This window comes from Rhinolophus sinicus, linkage group LG05, assembly GCF_036562045.2.
Source record: "Rhinolophus sinicus isolate RSC01 linkage group LG05, ASM3656204v1, whole genome shotgun sequence".
In the NCBI taxonomy this organism is placed as follows: domain Eukaryota; kingdom Metazoa; phylum Chordata; class Mammalia; order Chiroptera; family Rhinolophidae; genus Rhinolophus; species Rhinolophus sinicus.
The window spans coordinates 178,021,809-178,042,903 of NC_133755.1; the positions used below are offsets into that span (position 1 = coordinate 178,021,809).

At 42.4% G+C, this 21,095-nt stretch overlaps 1 protein-coding gene across 4 annotated transcripts in view; it reads left to right on the forward strand.

Moving 5' to 3' along the window:
- MAP3K4 (mitogen-activated protein kinase kinase kinase 4) overlaps positions 1–21,095 on the forward strand; it is an 84,150-nt gene that overhangs the window by 29,047 nt on the left and 34,008 nt on the right. For all 4 annotated transcript variants that reach the window (XM_074333786.1, XM_074333783.1, XM_074333785.1 and 1 more), the window contains exons 3-5: positions 936–2,299; positions 11,692–11,934; positions 14,473–14,619. In XM_074333786.1, coding sequence (XP_074189887.1) covers positions 936–2,299; positions 11,692–11,934; positions 14,473–14,619 — 1,754 coding nt within the window. The remainder of the gene's footprint in view (positions 1–935; positions 2,300–11,691; positions 11,935–14,472; positions 14,620–21,095) is intronic.

The following is a 21,095-nucleotide window of genomic DNA, read 5'->3' on the forward strand; positions in this document are numbered from 1 at the left end:
CCTTTCTTCTACACCCGTCCTCCCCTCCCCTCCCCTCCCCTCCCCTCCCCTCCCCTCCCTCCCTCCCTTCCTTCCATTCTTCCCTTATTTCTCCTTCATTCTTTCCATGAGTCAGAATTTCTGTGATGCCATAGGCATGTACTGTTTTTGATGATGGGCTCTAGTCCCATGTCCAGTAGGAATCACACAGGTGAATACACAGTGTGCGGTGTTGTGTGGTAGAGCTGGAAAAGTGTGATATTTACCTTCTTTGCATTAATTTGAATGATTTTATGTATGACAAACCAGGCAAATTATACTGAATTAGTCTATATGTTTTCAATTTTCTTAACGTTAAGTTTAAAATGTTTATTGTTCATTTGTTTGTGGCCAAGAAGAAATCAAGGGATAGAATAAATTAAGGTTAACATTTTAGCTTATCATCTGTCTTTCTGTTTTTTATGAGAATAATCTTAAAGATGCTTTCCTCAGTCTACTTCATTGTACAAATGAGAAAAGTGACTCAGGAAACTTAGGTGATTTGCTCTAAGTTAATACACTTAGTTCATGGCAGAAGCAGGCATCGGAGGTGTTCTGCAAACCAGGGTTCTGGCAGATCTGCCGTATTGTTTCTCCCTCTTAAGCCGAAGGTGGTAACTTGTGAAGATTTGAGTCCCTGGGTAACTGTACTGTGTAGCGTTGAGGCAGGCAGCTCGTTTTAGGTTAGTAGTGGAGAATGTTAGAATATAGCAGAGAATGGATAAAAGCTTTTTAAAAATTTAAAGAGAAATGTTATATATATTTTTGATTCTTTTAATTTTCAGAATATGGTATGATATTTTTCCTCCAGTAACAGCCTGAAAATATAAATACATCTGAATATCAGTTTTATTGAAAATATTCAGACTAACTTCCTATTTTAGAGTAATATAATGTTATGTTTATTTTTTCAATAGAAAAAATGAACGTGTCAAGCCAGCCTCCACATAAAGACACTGGAAAACTCGGGGAGAATGTGGAAGAATACAGTTATAAGCAGGAGAAGAAGATCCGAGCAGCCCTGAGGACAACTGAGCGTGATCATAAGAAAAACGTGCAGTGCTCGTTCATGCTGGACTCCGTGGGCGGGTCTTTGCCCAAAAAGTCGATCCCAGACGTGGATCTCAACAAGCCTTACCTCAGTCTCGGCTGCAGCCACGCCAAGCTGCCGGTGTCTGTGCCCATGCCCATCGCCAGAACTGCACGGCAGACTTCCAGGACTGACTGTCCCGCAGATCGCCTCAAGTTTTTTGAAACATTACGACTTCTGCTAAAGCTTACCTCAGTCTCAAAGAAGAAAGACAGGGAGCAAAGAGGGCAGGAGAATACATCTGCTTTCTGGTTTAACCGATCTAACGAGCTGATCTGGTTAGAGCTACAAGCCTGGCATGCAGGACGGACCATTAACGACCAGGACCTCTTTTTATATACAGCCCGTCAAGCCATCCCAGACATCATCAATGAGATCCTTACTTTCAAAGTGAATTACGGGAGCTTTGCTTTTGTTAGCAATGGAGCTGGTTTTAACGGCACTTCAGTAGGAGGGCAGTGCGGAGCGCCTCATGGAACAGCGGCTGCGGGTTACTCAACATACCACGAGCATCTCCAACGCCAGAGGGTATCATTTGAGCAGGTGAAACGAATAATGGAGCTGCTGGAGTACATAGAAGCACTTTATCCATCGTTGCAGGCTCTTCAGAAGGACTACGAAAAATACGCCGCGAGAGACTTCCAGGACAGGGTGCAGGCACTCTGTTTGTGGTTAAACATCACGAAGGACTTAAATCAGAAGTTAAGGATTATGGGCACTGTTTTGGGCATCAAGAATTTGTCAGACATTGGCTGGCCAGTGTTTGAAATCCCTTCTCCTCGATCGTCCAAGGGCAATGAGCCCGAAGACGAGGGCGAGGACACAGAAGGAGAACTGAAAGAGCTGGAAAGCAGCACAGATGAGAGTGAAGAAGAACAAAGCATTGATCCGGGGGTACCAGCAGCCAGACAGCCCGCTGACAGCCCTTCCAGCAGCCAGTCTCAGGGCTGCACATCCAAGAAGCTTGAGCGGCTGGAGTCGGAGGACGATTCTGTTGGCTGGGGAGCGCCAGACTGCGGCACGGAGGGAGGCTTCAGCAGACACGGTCTCACTTCTATTTATAGACCGTTTGTAGACAAAGCGCTGAAGCAGATGGGGTTAAGAAAGCTCATTTTAAGACTTCACAAGCTGATGGACGGGTCCTTGCAAAGGGCACGTGTGGCGCTGGTGAAGAGTGAGCATCCAGTGGAGGTACGTTTCCAGCGGGCGTCGGCATGTTCTCGTCCTCAGTCCGTTAGTACTTGTAAGTTACAGTGTGTGCTGTGTGGATTATCATGTACTCTTATCGTCTTGGTATTCTTAAGACATCAGTGGTAGTTATTCTACATTGAATATTTAAACATTTTTATAAAGTACTGTGATCAGTGGGGAAGTGGATCTATGAAAACCGTTACAGACTTTAGTGAATTAAGTGTAAGGTGGTATGTGGAAGGGAAAAAAATCCAACCATGTAAATATAGGATGGAGAAGGGCAAGCCGGGTATAAATAAAGAGGGAAGAAAGCCACAATCATGGGTGACCACAAGCTGAATATGAGTCAGTCAACAGTCAACATGATGCTAAAATATTTTTAAATATGGCATCCAAGGTCATGGATATAGTTCTTTCTCTATTCTTCGCAGTAGCTTACTCTCTTTTTGAATAGCATGTCCAGTTTTGGTCACTGGATTTTAAAGAGATGTGAATTGTTGAGAAATGTGAGAATGATCAAAGGAAAAAAGTATACACTGTTTGGTAAGATTTAAAGAATTTAGCGTAGGTGATTGAAGTCTAAGGGGAGGTGTTAGTTATTATCAAATACATGATTCACATGGTGAAGATTTTTGTGATAGGTGAATGCCTACTGGAGGAAGTGGTTTGAAATTTGGTTTTGCACAAATTTGGTTTTGATAGCTTCATATCAGAAATTCTTAACTGTTAAGGATAGTAAAGTAAAGGGGCATCTTGTTGGGTATTATTCTTGAGAATAGAGAGTATAAGCAATTTTCCTATCGTGACTTCGCGTGTTCATCTGGCTGAAACGGAAGGACCCAGATCTTGGCGATCCCATCTACCTGTGTTAGTTTTTGATTCTAAATTTTAGGAGCTGTATACATACGTATGTATATACTTTTTTAACAAAAAGCTTCTATTGATTTCACAGTCTGGCTTGCTTTGGAGTCAGAGATTGCTAAGACAGAAGACATTCTTTAAGGTGGGAAACACTGGAAGAGGACCTGAGTTTGCAAGATTTTTATTTTTAATCTGATAGCCAGATCATGAACCCCTAGGAGAAAGGGTCAGGCACTCACATCACACAGCGAGATGCTTGCAAAATGAGTCAATACTTTATAGCTATTATTTTGATTAGAAATCTTAAAAATGAATTTATATATGTGATTTTCTTTGAACAGTATTTTAACTCTGAATGATTCTTATTTGTACATTTTTTTTAGAGCAAATGAATTTTTTTCCTGTTTAGTCCACGAATAACTATTTTATAATAAGATTTGATTACAATGCAGGTTTCAAAATCAGTAGAGCAAGACTAGATATGTGATGACTTTGGTCTAGTGTTTTGGCAAGAGTGGCTCAGTTCTAATGAGGACACCTGTGGGCAAGACAGGGGTGGCAGTTTTTATTTTTGAAGTAACATGAGTGAAAAAGCTCCAGCAGTGTTACCTCATCTCCGACTCAGTGGTTCTCATCGGGGAGAGGGGCTCCTGATGAGGGCCCCGGGAGGCCTGTCAAGCTTCTTGAAACTGCTTTAGATGCCGTTCCCCAACTTGTCTTTCTCTCCCCGCCAGACCCTCCCTCTGTAGCAATGAACCATTGCTGCTGACAGGAGTGCTTTGCATCCTTTAGATGTGTTGGAGCAAGAAAAACATTGAGGATGAGTACGCGAGGTTTTAGATTAAACTCGTGTTGAAAAAGACAATAGTAGGTAGCCCATAGTTTTCTCATCAAAACTATGTTCTCATCAAAATTGGGTTCCTTTGGTTTGACCAAGTGAGATTTAACTGAAAAGGTTATCCTTGTTATGGAAAAAAAGACACACATATAAATTCCAAGCTTAGTAAGTGTGTGAATTAAAGACTTTTTATTAAAATTGTCTGTAGATTGCTTGGTTTAAAAAAAATGAAGCAGAGGATCCCCTGTTTTAAATTTTAGTTTAAAAAGGTATGAGTTGTAGAAGAAAGGTGAGAAAGATGAAAAGAAAACAGCAAAGCATACACTATTGGTAAGGTTCAAGTATTGAGAGCAGATGATGGGAGCCAAGGGAGGTCTTAATTATTATCAGATAGATGTTTCAAATGGTGAAGATTTCTGTGGCAGGAGTATGCCTGCCCGAGGAAATGTGTTTGTCAAACAATGACAGCGTCACCAACAGCTAAAGGAGAAATTCTGTGTTGGAGATTAATCCAAGCTAATAAAAGAATTATAATGAACTCAGTAGGAAAGTAAGACTTTGTTTTTGTTCCCATTTCAGGAACATAATTCTGTAAGGGGAGATGTGTATGTATGTATGTGAATACATGGATACAACCCCTTCCAGGTTTGTTTTGTTTTAGTCTTTTTACTAAACACGAAAGAGCGGGAAAGGACCACAACTTGGAGGCCAGATAACTGGATTCTATTCCTGGATGTGGCTCTTTCTCATCACATAGCTGTAAATGACTTACATTTTTTGACCCTAAGTCTGTTTGTAAAATGGGCATAATTCTTTCCTATCTACCGTACAGGGTTCTTGTGAGGCTTAAAAAAGACATTTGTATAAATAGTAAAATGCTGTAGAAGTCAAATATAAACTTTTTTTTTTTTTTTTTACAAGTTTTGCTCCATTTTTTTCTCCCTTGAAGCAAACTGTCAGTCAGTATGGACAAGACTGTTCTACGTTGTTTTTATAATGTGTTTTACCTTTTAGTTACCAAATAATTGTATATTTTAAGGGCATATTAAGCAGTGCGTAAACTTTTAGGTTTGAGAACGATTTTATCATTCTTAATTGTTAGAAACATCTCGCCCAACCGCAGATTGTACTCAGTACATATCTTCTATTTTGCACTGTTTTTATGGCTATGGGGTAACAGTAAATATAGTGGAAGGGTTTTGTAGAAAAGAAGAAATATACTTATGATATTTGATTTTTTTCTCTGTGTCTTTATATTTTTATTTATGATTAAATTACTTGTAACTAGAGTTTATGAATAACATATTTAATTCTGCTTGGCCTGTAAGCATGCTTTATAAAACAATTTTCCTCTAAAATTTTATTATATTTAAAAATCTTTAAAAAAAATCGCAACTAATAACCCAAAAAAAATCTGTTTGCAATTTTTTAAAATAATATGAATATCATAAATAGCCTTAATGTTTTGTTCAAAATTAGATAACATTGTAGCTCCCTTGTGTCTGTAAATTCATATTCTCAGGACACGTTTCTAATTATAGTTTGATTAACAGGTGGTTTAGTTTCCAAAGTTCACTTTGTAAGATAGTTGTTGGTATCTTGAAAATACTTATCTAGAGAAACTGCTGTAAAGGAGAGTTTCATACCATCAAATAAAACTTACTGGCATCCAAATAACTGACCAAATACTGCCAGCCAGAGTTTTCTTCCTGGCAGCAAGGACAGCATCATAATGCAAGCGGAGAGATGAGCACGCAGACGGGACAGAGCTCATTTTCTCCTCCTTGTTTGGACCCAGAGATGATCCTAGTTCTTTTGCACGCTTACTCATTCATTTCCTGGTTTTCTTATTCCCTTGGAATTTAGAGCATCCCAGGATCTCGTTGTTCCTATTTACTTCTCCCACTTTGCTGTACTCTAAGTTCCCTAGCGTGGCCGATGTCAAGTCTTAGGAATGAATGCGTCTGGTAACCGGTTCACGCGGTGTCTGTGGAGGAGAACCCCTGGGCCCCGAGTCCTGCCCTTCTCCTGCTACAGAGTGACCCTTCCTGACCTTCCTCAGAAATGAGTGGGCATCCTCTCAGCAGTGCAGTGGTTTCTAGGTGCCTCTCCCAACAGTTATTGCAGCTCAGTGTGGGTTTTGTTATATTATTTATAGTTCGGTTTTAGTTGAAAAAATAAAACAAGAGGCCATGTAAACATAGATAAAAGATTTATTCTTAATGTCAAAACTACTCCCAATGCAATTGCAGTCTTATTATTTTTTTGAATTAACTTGTGGTCTTGGAATATTTCTAGAAAACTTGCAAAGATGTATAATAGTACAGAATTTCACATGCTCTTCAGCCAGCTTCCTCTAATAGCAACTCTGGTACATTTGCCAATATTAATATAGTGACATTGATACAAAGTACTGTTAACTAAACTATAGACATTATTTGGGTTCCTGTTTTTCTACGAATGTCCCTTTTCTGTTCCGTGATCCAGTCAAGGACGCCACGTGGCAGTTACTTGCCCATCTTCCTCGGCTCCTCTGACTGGGAGAGCATCTCAGCCTCGTCTGTCACAACCTGATGGCTCAGAGAATGTCCATGAATCGGGATTTGTCGGATGTTTTCTCGTGCTTGGACTGGGGTTATGGGCCTGGGCACGAATGCCACAGAGTTGAAGTGCCCTTATCACGTCATATTGTCACCGTGGGCGTTAACCTTGATCACTTGGTCAAGGTGGTGTCTGCCAGCCCCCCGCCCCCTGCAAGTACTGGTTTCCTCTTTCCACACTGGGGTCTTTGCAAGTGAGTCCCTAAGCGCAACCCATAGTGAAGGGGATGGAATTAATCTCTATTCCAAGAGTGGGGAGTGTATCTATACATATTACTTGGAAATGTTCTATGTGAGATGTGCTGCTTCTCGCCCATTTGTTTATTTAGTCATTTATTGATCACAGTATGAACTCATAAGTATTTATTTTTTGCTTTGGGTTGTAATCCAATACTATTGTTATGTATTTTGTGGCTCAGATTGTTCCTGCTTCAGCCACTGGAGCTCTGCCAGTTGGCTTCTGTGTCCTGTAGACACGCCCCCATCTTTTTTTGCGTGGTTTTCCCTTTGCTTGTGAGCAATTTCTTAACATTATGGCATCATCTTGTATTTTCCCTTTTCTGGTCTTGAAATTAGCTGTTTCTCCAAGGAACTCGGGTTCCTTTTACTGGAGCACGGTCTCCAGTAAATGACCTTAGAAATGAAGGTCTGGGCACTGAATGTGTTTGTTACTGTTGGGGTGTCATTGCTCTTAGGTCCTCTCAGTGACAGAGTCAGAAACTATGGGCATGTCTTGTCACCTCTGTGTGCACAGATCTGTGGTTCCTTCTGTCTCCCCTCCCATCCATCCGTCCGTCCATCCATCCATCCATCCATCCATGCATCTGAAATCAACCTAGGTTCATACTGGTGTCTGGTGCTGGTCCAGCCCCACAGGTTCCATCCTAGCCTTTCTCCTCTGCTTGTTTGTAGCTGATTTCTCCTGCAGTGAGGAACTTGATCCCTATTACTGCGGTTTATTTGCATATTTGTGCAACCCTGGTGTGCTCGTACATGTAAAGTAGTTTCAGAATTGCTCGCCAGCTCCCGGTGAGGAATAAATTTAGCAACTGGAGTGCAGTGTTTCATTTCATTCTTTCTGTCTTTACTCTTGGAGTATATAGTCAGAACATAAGTTTTCCAAAGTTAGTTACGTTAGTATGTTTCTCCTTCACCCTCTTCAGCGAGGTTATATCGCACATTTGTAATATAGTCAGATTCATTTACCTCAGGCTGCATCCCATCTTGGGATTTCCCAGTGTCCAGTGGATTTTAAATTTGCATACTGTTAAAGTTCACTCTTTGTATTGCACAGTTCTGTAGGTTTTGTGCATTTAAAATGTTAAATACCCATAAAATATTTGAGCCATAGATTGTGATATGGTTAATTTATGCTCATTCCTTTTTGCTTTACCTTATGAAGTTTATATATTTTCAGAAGAAGAGAAAGATAAAATGAAAATTTATATTTTAATGTAATATGCAAAAAAATTAGCTGTCTGATTTTGCATATTGCCGTGCATATTACTACAAATTTTAGGAAGGTTTTTGGTAACTCTATTAATTCCTTGCTTTGAATTAGAAGTGATCATGTAATTATTACAAGTTTAGTGGCCAATGAAATTGTTTGTCTTTGGATCCCACAATAGTTATGCTAATTTTTTGCCATAAGCACAAATCCTGAAGAGGTTGCCTTTTATATTCAGAGTGGATAAAGCTTGTAGAATAGGATATACATCTACCATAACAAGCTTCTGAGTGTTACCATGTGCCAGACACAACAACTAAATGAAGTGGCATTTTTAGTTCTGTATTTTATGGTTACAGAGAGTAGGTCACTTGCCCCAAGTCACAGAAGCTATAAATTATTGGAAAGATTCAAGCCCAGGGTTTGGGGCTACCAGACTTTAAACTGTGTTGATGGTTTCCAAACCTGGCTGCATGTCTGCATTGCCCAGGCAGCTTTTAAAAGCACACGTACCCATTCCCTTCCTGGGTATAGGGCAAATCAGAATCTCCCAAGGTAGGGCATGGGCAGTGGCATTTGTAGCAAACCTCCCTCCAATGTGCTTCACATGTAGCCAGGCTCCTGTCCCCGCTGCGGCTGAGTCAGCCCATTGGACACAGTGGGGGCTGCAGGACCCCTCTCCCCATGTCTCAATCAGTGCTCCTAGCCCATTGCTATAGGTCATTTTTACCTGCTCCAATCATCACCTGTCTGATTTCATTAGTAAAGTTACACAAACTTTTTAATTGAGGTAAGTGGCAAGCTAACAAGCACATACTTGCTCATTTGCCTATAGGTTTTCTGTTTTCTTAAAAGAAGTGTTCTTCTGTCAGGGAAAGTAGGAAGTTGGGCTACATTGGTCTTGGCTACGGTAAGCCAACGGAATCAAGCCTGATGTCCGACAGAACAGAACTCACCCGCGGTCAGCGGAGAGCATGGTCGGTGACGACAACAACACAGCAAGACTAGTAGCCAGCGTTACCTGAATCCTCGCTACGTGGAGGGCTTGGTCAAGTAACGTGGTCAGGGTTGCACGTCCAGGAAGTGGGAGAGCCAGGACGCGAACCCAGAAGTGGCTCGAAAGCCGTGCTCTTAACCATACAGTATTCTGCCTCCTGAAGTTACATTTTGTCCCACATGACTTTAAATGTTTTAGACTTAGTGGCTAGCATTTAAAAATTAGAAGGGTTCACATGACAATCTGGATTTTCCCTTTTCCTTGAAATGCTGGGAGGTCTGTCCGCACTGGCCCAGCTCCCACACGGCCCCATCCGACGGCGTCATTTACCGCAGCGCCCACGGTCTCCTACTCTGAGCTGTCACCCGACCCCGTATACGTCACACTCCTGGCCCTGCAGACATTTCCGTTTGTGACACGAGCCCTAGTACGGAAGCATAGAAACTAACTTGAAGGGTAACGTAAGGACTGTTTTGATCTAGTCCTTCATTTTGTAAAACAAGGTGCTTTCTATTGTTTTACTTATTTATTGAAGCATGTTAAAAAAATAAAGTCGCTGTTTATCCTCTACCCCTGCTCAGTGTAGTTCATAGTTGGGCTTGTAGCTTCTAGGCTTTTTTGTGCATATATAAATACATGTCTTTGTATGTAATGCAGGTACATTTTTGTAAGAAAACGTGATAATGCTGCATCTCTTAGATGACTGGTGGGTCGTGCCCACCCACTCCCCCTTCTCCACTTAGCTCTGTCCCTATCGGTATGTGTAGCTCTGCCTCAGTTGCATTTACCGGCTACATGCTACTGCATTATATGAATGTGTCATGACTTACTTAGTCAATCTACTCGTGGCCTCAGTTCTTTCTTCACAAGCTTAGTAGCTCTCTTGTTACCTGATGTAAGAGGCTGTTTAAGCTTCGATTGTACGTCTGCTTCACACTGGGCATCTGATGTATCTTCAAGGAGCCCTCGCTGCTTTTATTGGGAAATGATATTCCAGGACCACAGTCTGGGCTCCAGCACTGCTCATTGCAACTGCAATGGTCGGCCGTTGTTTTTGTTCTCTTCAGCAGACAGAACACACACACGCAGAAAGGTACACACTGATACTGAGACTCAATTCAAATTTGGAATCTCAGATTTCTACTCAATCTCTCTTTACAATTATCACAAGTAATCATTTAAAAATTCTGTGGCTATTTCAAAATTTTTGCCTGTTATGAGAAACTAAAGTATGTATTAATTTTAATGCAAAAATACGTGTTGAACATAATAGAATGTGAGTTCTTCCCTGAATGGCAGGGAACATAGCTAGGAATAACACTTGGAGGCAGAATAGCTGTAATTGCTGATGTTTTCCATTGAGAAGTGGACATTTTCAAATTGTGATGGATTCAGTTTTCTCAGTAAAAGGAGAAGGCAAGGTCTTTGAATATGATTGGTCAGCTTGATGTTGCCAGAGGTTTAAGAGCAGTGGGAAAACTCCAAATCCGTGTTTTATGGGGAAAAGTACATTGGGTGAGCAACACTAGGGTTCCCAGGAAACACTAACAGATATTTGAGTGGGACCAGCCAGGTCAATGTTAGATTCTTTTTCCTACCAACGTCATTTAGTATAGCTCAGAACAAATGGACAAAAGAATTGGTTGACTCCACTAATTTTCTGTTTACATAAATGACTAGCTGGTTTTATAATCTTTTCTATAATTTTAATAATTTTCTGGTTTTCTCACTCTAGAGATAGCTGGGGGTAATACTACGAGGTGTGATAAAAAATACAGTGAATGTTTAAATAAAAAATATTTATTACAGTAAAAGACACATTGCCATGAATCCCCCTCAAAATACTACCCCTCATTTCAAACACGCTTATCCCATCATTCTTGCCACTTTCTGAAGCCGTTCTGGAAGTCCCCTTTCGTGAGTGTCTTTACTTCATCCTCCTTATGACAACACTCCGTGTCACACATCGCTTCTGGTACGGCAATTTCTGTCAAATAAAAACATTATGGTGTGACCTCATCCACCTTATTCACCAGGTCTGGCACCGTGCAACTTCTGGCTCTTGCCCTAAATCAAAATGACCATGAAAGGTAAACATTTTGAATTGATTCAGGACATCGAGGCAGCCATGACAGTGCAACTAAAGACAGTCACGAAAGAGGACTTCCAGAACTGATTCAGAAAGTGGCAAGAAGGATGGGATAAGTGTGTTCGAAGCGAGGGGGAGTATTTTGAGGGGGATGAATGGCAATGTGTCTTTTATTGTAATACATTTTGTTTTTATTTAAGCATTCACTGTATTTTGTGATCACACCTCATATATATTAATATAACCTTAATGGTAAGTGTTCTAATTATTTTAAGTATTAATAAAAAATGTATGATGAAAAAAGATGAACTTGATTCTCTTTCTGCTATACTTTTTTCATAAAAATATTGCAGTTTGGTTTTAGCTCTTACGGCTTTCTAATACTTCTAGAACTTTTTGGGTCTATGTTGAAATGTTGAATTAGTCTACAGATTATTTTTCCTGTAAAATAAGGAGTTTTGTAGATCTGTCAGCAAATTCTAGAGTATAATAGTTTATAACTACAGCCTTAGGATGTTCTCCTGTGTGCTCTTTTAACCTTCGTTGAATTTTCGTTACAGTTTTCTGAATTCCCAGATCCCATGTGGGGTTCCGACTATGTACAGCTGTCCAGGACGCCGCGTGCCTCGGAGCAGAAGTGCAGCACTGTGTCTTGGGATGAGCTAAAGGCCATGGATTTACCCTCCTTCGAACCTGCCTTCCTGGTCCTCTGTCGAGTTCTTCTGAATGTCATCCATGAGTGTCTGAAGCTGAGATTGGAACAGAGGCCCGCCGGAGAGCCGTCTCTCTTGAGTATTAAGCAGGTTTGTTTCAAAGACTTTAAAAATATTTAGCAATTATTATATAATTCTATAGGCACATCATTTTTATTTTCAGGATGTTTTTCCTAATTGTTGCAAATAGTGAAAAATGAGGATGTTAGTGGTTTTAAGCTATTCTTTTTAGGATAATTTTAAATGTTCTTTACATGCAGTCCTCAAAGATAAGATTGTGATTCAACCTTTCCTTGTTCTAAAAGAATATGAAAGTGTGGTGAGGATATGACCCCCTATATCCTATTACTATCAGTCTTTAAAGATCAGAAACTTAAAATTCATTTATAAGAGATAATTTAAGTTCTTTAAATTCATTCTTTTGCTCTCTTAAGCTACATTTAAACAGATAAATGTCTTTGGGGTATGCAAAGGGGAGGTTTGAAATTTTTGCTTGTTGCGGCAACTGTAGAGCTTAAACAGAGTGACAGCTTCTGCTTTCTTAGTTGTTATTAATTTTGCCTGGGATTTCCTAGGACTTGATACTTCAGGGTAACAACGGAATGGCTGGGAGTGGTTGTATCTATTAATAGCAGAGTGAATATGTGTTTGTATTTATGCTCCATGATATTAACATACCGACATTCACTATATAAAATAAACGTTTCAGATTTTGAAGGAAAAAAGTTGGTATGTTTTTTGTAGACTGTGCATGTCCACGCCCTAGAGATTGAAAGACCAGGAGCTCCTTGGCCCTGAATGACAAGCTGGAGCCAAGGGTACGAGGGCAGGTTGCGGCAGGTCAGGCGGCAGGACAGGGACAGTAGGACCTGTGTGTCAGCTCGCTGTCGGTGTCGAGTGGGGTGCCTGTCGGAGCTGGAGGGGGGCCCTGTGTCCCTTTCACCTTCCGGCGAGAGCTTTGCCTGCACGTTCCCTCCGCTTCCTTCTCACTGTCTGGCTTCTGGTGATTGGCCGTGCTCTTCACTTGTCTTCCTTATGCCGGAGAATTTAGGAAGTTTTGGTCAAATACTTGCATCCCTTCCCCACAGAACCCCGACTTCAGGAATATAACCTGGTAAGGCAAAGTGGCGTTTCCTTTTTGCTGACAGGGCTATTGTGAGGATTAAGCAGTAATTTATGTCAAAACATTAAAAAAAACACACCAAAAAACATTGCTTAGATTAAGGTAGCATTACCAGAGTAAAAATAAAATAGAAATTTTGGCCTAAATGCATTCAAAGATTCAGTTGTAAGCCTGTAAGTGACATCTTTAACATAGAAATTTATGTCCATATAATCTGAACAGAACACTTTTTAATATAGTTAACTCTAGCTTTTGCTGTCTTATCATGGTAATTATTTTTCAAACATTTTAAAGGGGAACTTCCGTTTGTAAAAGCAATGCTTGTTTATTTTAGAAAATTTGGAAGGTACAGAAAAATGATACAAAAACGTAAGTTATCTTATTATCTTGCCGCTCAAAGATAACCACGGTAACATTTTGGTGTATTTCCATTCGTTTTTTCTGTGCATACATATTTCCTACACAAACAAGTTCAAAAATATATATGTGACTTTTTACCTTTTAATATTTTTCAAAAACAAGATTTTAAATGGCTACAATAATGCTCTACTATATTTATGTCATAATTTATTTAATACCCATTGCCGTTTTGAGTAATATTGTGATATATTTGTGTATAATATTTAGTCATCATCTCTGATGATTTCTTGGTATAAAACATAAGAGTGGATTCCTGAATCAGGCGTTTTTAGGTCCTGGAGAGTTTGTCCCAGGTCACTTTCCCACGCAGCACTGAGGTTCCTTTTGTGTCTCGGCTCATATTGAAACTAATGTGCTCAGAATGCTGAGGACACATGTGCCAGCATATTACTGATGGGAAGGGGGCTTCACCGCTCCTCTCGTTTCCGTCTCCTCCCCTCCTTCCTGGCATCGCCTTCTGGGCCTGCGTGGTGCAGTTTCACTCATCTTTGTCTTTTTTTTTTTCCCCCTTGACTTCCATCTAATTTCATCAGATTAATTTAGTTTTGTGTGTTTTTGTGATTACTACTAGAAGTTTTTGATGGTAAAAGCCACAAATCACAGTAGCTGAACTGTGCTAAATGGTTACAAAGGCCACCATGTTCTGTGGTGTCTACGTTTATTTGAATCTTCATTATGATTTTCGTTACAAATGACCGGTTTCATGAGGTTTGTCTCTCGCATACCTTGTCTTAGAATGAAACTAGTAGAAAAATAGATCTTTTTCTGCAGAAGTTATTTTCTATATGAATTTATTTGTAGGAGAATATAGTTTAGCAAATTAGTTTTTGTCGGTGTGACATTTTCTTTGTGTGTTCATGCTGTAATGCTAACTGCTTTCATTTTCACTACTTTGTTCTTTTCTTGAGACTACTAAAATAGCCATGTAAGGTGAACTGAAAGAATCTGGAAAATAGCTTAGGTTATTCAGAGGCAAGGTTCCCTTTCTAAGTGTTTTGAGGATTTAAGTGGGAAATGTGTGAAAACTGACACATCATCTGGTCAGAATGTGTGAAATGACAGAACTTGCGGCTGTTCTCTTGCAGCTGGTCAGAGAGTGTAAAGAGGTGCTCAAGGGTGGCCTCTTAATGAAACAGTACTACCAGTTCATGCTGCACAAGGTCCTGGATGGCCTGGAGAAGGCGGACTGCAACATCGATGCCTTCGAGGAGGACCTGCATAAGATGCTGATGGTGAGCACAGCGTGCGCGTGCGTGTGCGTGTGGGAGGGTGGGGGGGTCTCTAACCTGTTAGCACAATGGCCCCCAAACAGAATCGCAGTCTGCTTCTGTTTTATCGAGCCATCTGCCAGCAGCCATGTTTGTGATACTTGGGACGCACTAGGGACCTTGCACAGCTCTGGGAATACCGAGATGAGCACTGAGACACTCAGTCTGGTGACAGCTGAGCATAGATGATATTCCGCCCTGAGTGGTAGGTGCTGACTTAAAACTCATCTGCGATGCAGCGAAGGCTCAGAGAGGGGTCGCCTAAGCCAGCCTGGGGACTTCCAGGACCGTCTTAGTGGTGAGCAAGCTGAAGCTTAACGGTGAGCCGAGTTACGTGAGGAACCTGGCACGTTCGAGGAATTGTAAATAATGTGATCTGGCAGGAGCAGACTTGTATGTATTTCTGTTTCTTCCCTGAAGGACTCCTGCCCCCCCACCCCGTCTTCTCACATGCACTGCACTTAACCTGTGCTTTCTAACCTCTGTCCTTTTGTTCATATTATTCCTTCCTGCTCAAAAAGTCCCTTCTCCTTATCTGCCCATTTAAGACTTCCTATCAAGTTTTATTTTTCTCTGTAAAGCTTTATTTCAAAGTTTTAACCTTTAGTGTGCTTTATCTAAACCTCTGAACTCTCATAGCAGTTATAATTAGAACTTACTCCTTCTACTTAATGATAAAACCACTTCTCTCTCCTCAGGTTTCCCTCATTAGACTGAAAGCTTTATAAGCTGGGCTATGACTTAAAGTTCCTTTGTGTTCTGTAGTGTCTGGTAGAGTGTTAATGTATAGTAGTAAATGCATGCTGGATTCATTAGAGTAGGTGCACAGATGATTACATAATGTGGCAGGTGGATGAAATGGCAGAGACAACAGCAACACTGGTGGGTACATTGTTTTTGGAATGCTTTCATCCTTGCTTGACGTCTCACTATCCTACCTCAGGATGGCTTAGCATATCCACATACCACCCCCACTTTCTAGGTGCGAAGAAAAGAGAAGGGCAGAGGTGGAAAAGCATGCTGCTGGCTCAGTCCAGAACAGCGAGAGCTCTCCTGGAAGCCCCACCCAGCAGCTTCCCCTCCATCTTACTGACCAGACGTGATGCGTGGTTTCTTATCTGTGGTGGAGTCTGGGCATTCAAGTATGTAGCTTTGCAGCCTCGTAGTGGAAGGATAGAAAGAAGGACGTCAGTGGGAAGGGAGCTTATCATATCTAGCATATTATGAGAGATAAATTTGAGTTTGATATTATTTCCTCATTGTTTGGGAGACTACATAAAAGACTAGAAAGTGTAAAATGTGGCTACGTTTTAAAATATTATGTATTTCTTATGTGAGAAAAGTCTCTGTCATTGAAAAGTTATGGTAAAAAGCAGCAAGCAAATTATTTTTGTTTCTCTCTATGGATGACTAAACCAGAAGTTTAAAAAGAAAAAGTGCTTTGCTTTCCACGCTGTCTTTGATGGCCATACAGAGGCCCACACCACACATTAGGTAATCACTGAGGCAGGAAAGGGTAAGAATTAGGCAGGTGAACTGTGCCTTCCAGGTCATGGCGTTTCTGTGACCTGGTGTACGTGTGAGATAATTGAAGCTTAGGTTAAGTGAATTACCAAAATTCACAGCTAGTTCAAGCTAGAAATGCTTAGGATTTAGTTTTGGCTTTGCTACTAATGATCTGTTTGAGGCATAATTTTCCTTAGTTTATCTCCTTAATTTCACAGATGTAGAACTAGAAATTATCAATGGTTTTAAAATTGTGCCCCAAAATGTGCTAGACGGATAAGTGCAGGGGCTTGTTCGGAGAGCTGGGGCAGCCCAAACAAAATTAATGTTTGCGTCAGGACAGTGTGGCCTCGCGCTTACTGCACCTTCCCCGCCAAAGGCAGCAAAGGGAATGGAAGGTAAAGAAAAAGGTGTCATGGTCAGTAAAAGAGGAAATTGGCCACAATATCTAGGTGCAAAAAAAGGCTATTACAATTATTTGCTTTACAATTTAGACTAAAATGAGGGTGTATATAGCTCTGCATATATTTCACTTTAGGTGTGGAGAGCCCAGCCAGTGGTTAATGAGTTGTGATACATAGGGTGTGACCGACCAATCAGAAGTGAAGCAGGTGCTATTGTAGGTGGCACATCTGCAAGACAGAAGGAGCTGAGGGAGAGACCCTCATGTTGTCTGCAAGTTACCCTGTTGGCAGGAAGACTGCTGAATAAGGGTTACTGTGTTTCCCCGAAAAAAAGACCTCACCGGAAACTAAGCTTGAGCATGATTTTTCAGGATGACATCCCCTGAACATAAGCCCTAATGCATCTTTTGGAGCAAAAATTAATATAAGACCCGGGTAGGTTAAAGGGGGAGGGGCAGCAGTGATTAGCGAGTTCTGATACAGAACAAATGTGACTTAGGGTCCTTCCTTACTCTGTGCTCCAGCACCATTCTGACCAGAAAATGTATGCCTGCAGGTCCAAGGAAATAACTTGGTGAGCATTTGTTTGAGGCAGCCAGTCCTAAATGAAGCTGTGAACCATCTTAGCTCATTTGCCTGGCCCTGGCATTAGAAATATCTGAAACAATAAACATAATATATGATGGAGGAACATGTGGTAGGCAGATTTAAGGAACCATATAAAAATAATTTAAAAGGAATGAAAATATGAAAATGCTGAACAAGATGTGACATTTGTAGAAGACACACAAGGGAGAGCGCAGACATGCACAATTAGTGTTCCTGTAGAAGACTAAAGGCCAAGGGAGCAGAAAAGATTGCATTTTCCATCCTGCAGACGTTGTTGGGTGTTACATTACTGGGTGTCTGCTGTGGACTGGGCCGGCGTCGTGCCAGGTACTAAAGATTCAGTGTGGGAGCGTGAACTCCCTCGTGGAGATTAAGAATGACAGGAAAATGGTTATTAAATCATCGTATGAACATAATATTGAAACGATGGAAAAGGCTGCAGAGGACAGGCTCAGGTCTTTCAGGGGCGCGGGCGGTGTGATTGGAGTTCACATGGAGGTTAGGAAAGGCTTCTCTGAGGAAGGTGCTCAGTTCATCTGGACGTCGGTATGTATGTCACAGTCCCAAATATGGAAGAAATTGAAAACTTAGCAAAATCGTACTACGTACTGTAATTTATATAATAACGGATGATTTTTAAAAAGCATATGAACTAGAAGGAGACAAACTAAATGATAATTGTTGCCTCTGAGGAGGGAGGAAAGAGACAGAAGTGAAGAAAGAAGCAAAGGAGAAGTTAACTTTGTGATGTATTATTTCTTATTGAAAAAATATCCAAAGTAAATATGACAGAGTGTTAACATTTGTTCATGCTGGGTGATATTTATTAGAATATCTTTAAGCCTCTTCACTTTTTACTTTAAAGAAGAGAAGTGAGAGATTGATATAAACACTTTTCTGACAGAGAAGGGGTGTCTGTGGTGAGAAGCAGCTTTGCAAGGAAGGTTCCCACGAAAGCATTGGGAAGGGATGTGGCTGCCGTGCCAGGGTCAGATGGAGGGACCTGAGCAGGTGTGGGAAGACCAGGTCGAGGCTCTCCCAGCGGCGCTCCTGCTGGTCAGGAAGTAGAGGGTATAATATACACTGAGAAAGAAGTGTCAGGATTCAAAAGAAACTTGGGAAGTGAAATTGGCAGGCCTGGATATGGGGGAGGCACCGAGAGTGAGTGCGGGGTGCTCGGCCCGTGCAGCCAGGTGAATAGTGAGGATTGTGGGTCCAGTGAGGGTTTCTTAAAGTGAAGATACCAGAGACCATTTGGAAGGCTTTGGGATTGATGTTGTTAAGGGAAAGAAACTGAAGAAGATGATACGTATGTCCATGAGCGACAAGGGGAAATGGATGGCGTGAGGCTCCTCGGCCGTCATGGGCAGCTGGTGTCAAAGCACAGGTGTTGGGTTAGCAGGGCGGCTGGCTGCCCTCGGGGATGAGGGAAAGGTGGGAGGTAACAGTAGGTACGCTTGCAGTTTGCTATCAGGAGGATGAGAGGTTTATAGCTAATGGCTTTCATATATTTTGCGTGTGACGAGAGCTCATCGGAGAATGAGGTAGGGTGGGTGTTGGCCGTTTGAGGAAAATAGAGACGTTTCAGACTTGGTTGTAGAGAGAAGGAAAATGAGTTAGTGGAAATAGAAATACGACTAGAAATGTTGTATGCCGTGTGATCGGTGGTTATGATTGTGTACATTGTGTCTCCCTGTCGTGACTCGCGTGGCCCTCGGCTTCTGAGTGTGGGCTTGGGGGTGGCATAGTGGGGCTTGTCTAGCTTTGGGGTTTGACAGGCGGTGAGATGACCGGCAGTGAGGGGTGGCGGGGTGTAAGATGGTGGCGGAGCCGCGTCGCATACTGACAGCAGTGCTGCTGGACGGGTAAACGCATGGATTCTAACCTGACTACGGAAGGAAGGGAGCAAAGGAAGAGAGCAGTGAATTACAGGAAGCAGAGGAACCGGTGGGCTGCAGTGGTGGCGGGGGAACAAGTACCCGGAAGGAGGCCAGCAGGCATTCGCATCAGTGCGTTTGAGCTGGTGGTTTTGGGCTTCGAGCACGTTTGGTAACGACAAGATCGGGGTTGGAACCTTGTCAGAGTGGAGAAGAGGTGGTTGGAAACGCAGGCAGTAGGGAACGGGATGGAAGTGGTGACAGGGGGCTGGGGTGTCGTCCTCTTGACGTCAAGTCACACAGCATGGCGGCCGAGCCGGGGATGGAGACGAGGCTTAAGTGCGAGGCTGGCTGTGAGGAATGATGATGAGTAGCTGAGAATCAGTAGTGACAGTATAAAGAGGGGGGTCGATGGTATATCTGATGACATAATCTTAAAGGGGCAGAGTATTTGTTCTGTTTCTAATAGGACTGACTGTAAGAGTAGTGGTTTGGCAGTTAGCAGTGGGGAGCATGAGGGTGCTGAGTGTGCAGCCCCTGGGAGACACAGTAAGACAGTTGTCCCTTGAGAGGGCTGGCAGGGAGTTGTCTGAGGGCTGTGCAGGCCTCAGACAGCCAGCTTGCAGGGCAGCCAAGCAGGTGACGGAGCACCTCAGGAAGCAGAGGGGACGTCCTGGGCCTGGTGTGGACTCATGACTCCTACTCATCTGGATGGGATGGTGGTAGGTTCCACACACACAGCTGTGTTCGCAGTGGACTGAGGATGGGACGTGGATACTGCACAGCCTGGGTGGGGAGAACGCAGAGCATCCGAAGACACAACAGAAGCCAGTTGTCTTGAAATGAAGAAAAGACCCAAACTTGGCCAGCGGAAAGTTGTCACTGGATCTCAGAAAACATTTGTCCCAGTGAACCTGAAGATGTATCCGGGTGAAGGACTGAAATGCAGAACTAGAGAAAGAGTCGTGTAAACATCTCAGCAGGGACAGCAAGTCACCTTCAGGGCGTGGGGAGGTGCTGACAGTTGGGACGTTAGCCTGGCATCAGGTTTCCTCATACTAACATAACACAACACACAGCGTTAGGAGGCTGTCGGGTGGTGTCTTAGAAGTTCCACGGGAGCGAATGTGTAACTCAAATACTTCATACCCCGCCCTGTCGCTAAAAGAATCCATAGACAGTGGTGTGTTGCAGTGCAGCCCTCGTGAACCCGTCTTGAGAAAAACTACTTGATAGTAAAACCCTGCAAAAGCAACAGGTAAATCAAAATAAGAATTTAGGAATGGTAAAGCTGTTGGAATAGGGCTTGTGGTAGGCGTATGTCATGTGGTAGACCCTGCTCGCTGTGCCATTTGTCATGCGGGAGACCCTGCTCGCTGCGCCATTTGTCGTGCGAGGTGGCCTGCGGGGTCTCTGCTCCCGCTCCCCACACAAGAACGCAGGGTATGGTGAGGCCAAAAAGGAACACCCACGGAGCCATATGTAGGGGAGTCATACCACTATAGTCTCACTGGAGGCTGGGTTCACTGGACGTGCCACCTGCTGTCCGTTTTTCTGCCAACCGACCGATGACTCTCTTCCACTCTCCTCGACTCTCCTCCGCTTTCCTCGGCTCTCCTCCGTAGCCGCAGCAGTTATATTAGCGGCCAATTGGCTAACTGGCCACAGCCGACGGCCATCTACTACCCGAGCCAGCACCCCTCCACATGAGGCCGAGAGCCTGTAAACCACTCTCTGGGGCTCTGTCCCCACAGCATAAACCCCACTTCAGAATAATGGGGTATTTTGGTGACAGGTCATAATTTGTGTGTCATAAACCTTGAAGAAATTAGATCACAAAAATCTCGATGTCAGGAAGGGATGGTGACAAGTGTGCTCATTTCCTCCTCTCAACTCTTAGGATACTGTCTAGTTAATGTAAGAAATTAAACAAATAAAGATCCCAACCTCATAAAGGAATAATGTTTGCAATATATTAGTAATGACAATTTCTGAGTGCTCTTATTTTGATTTTGTAAGACTTCATTGTACATTTCTATACATT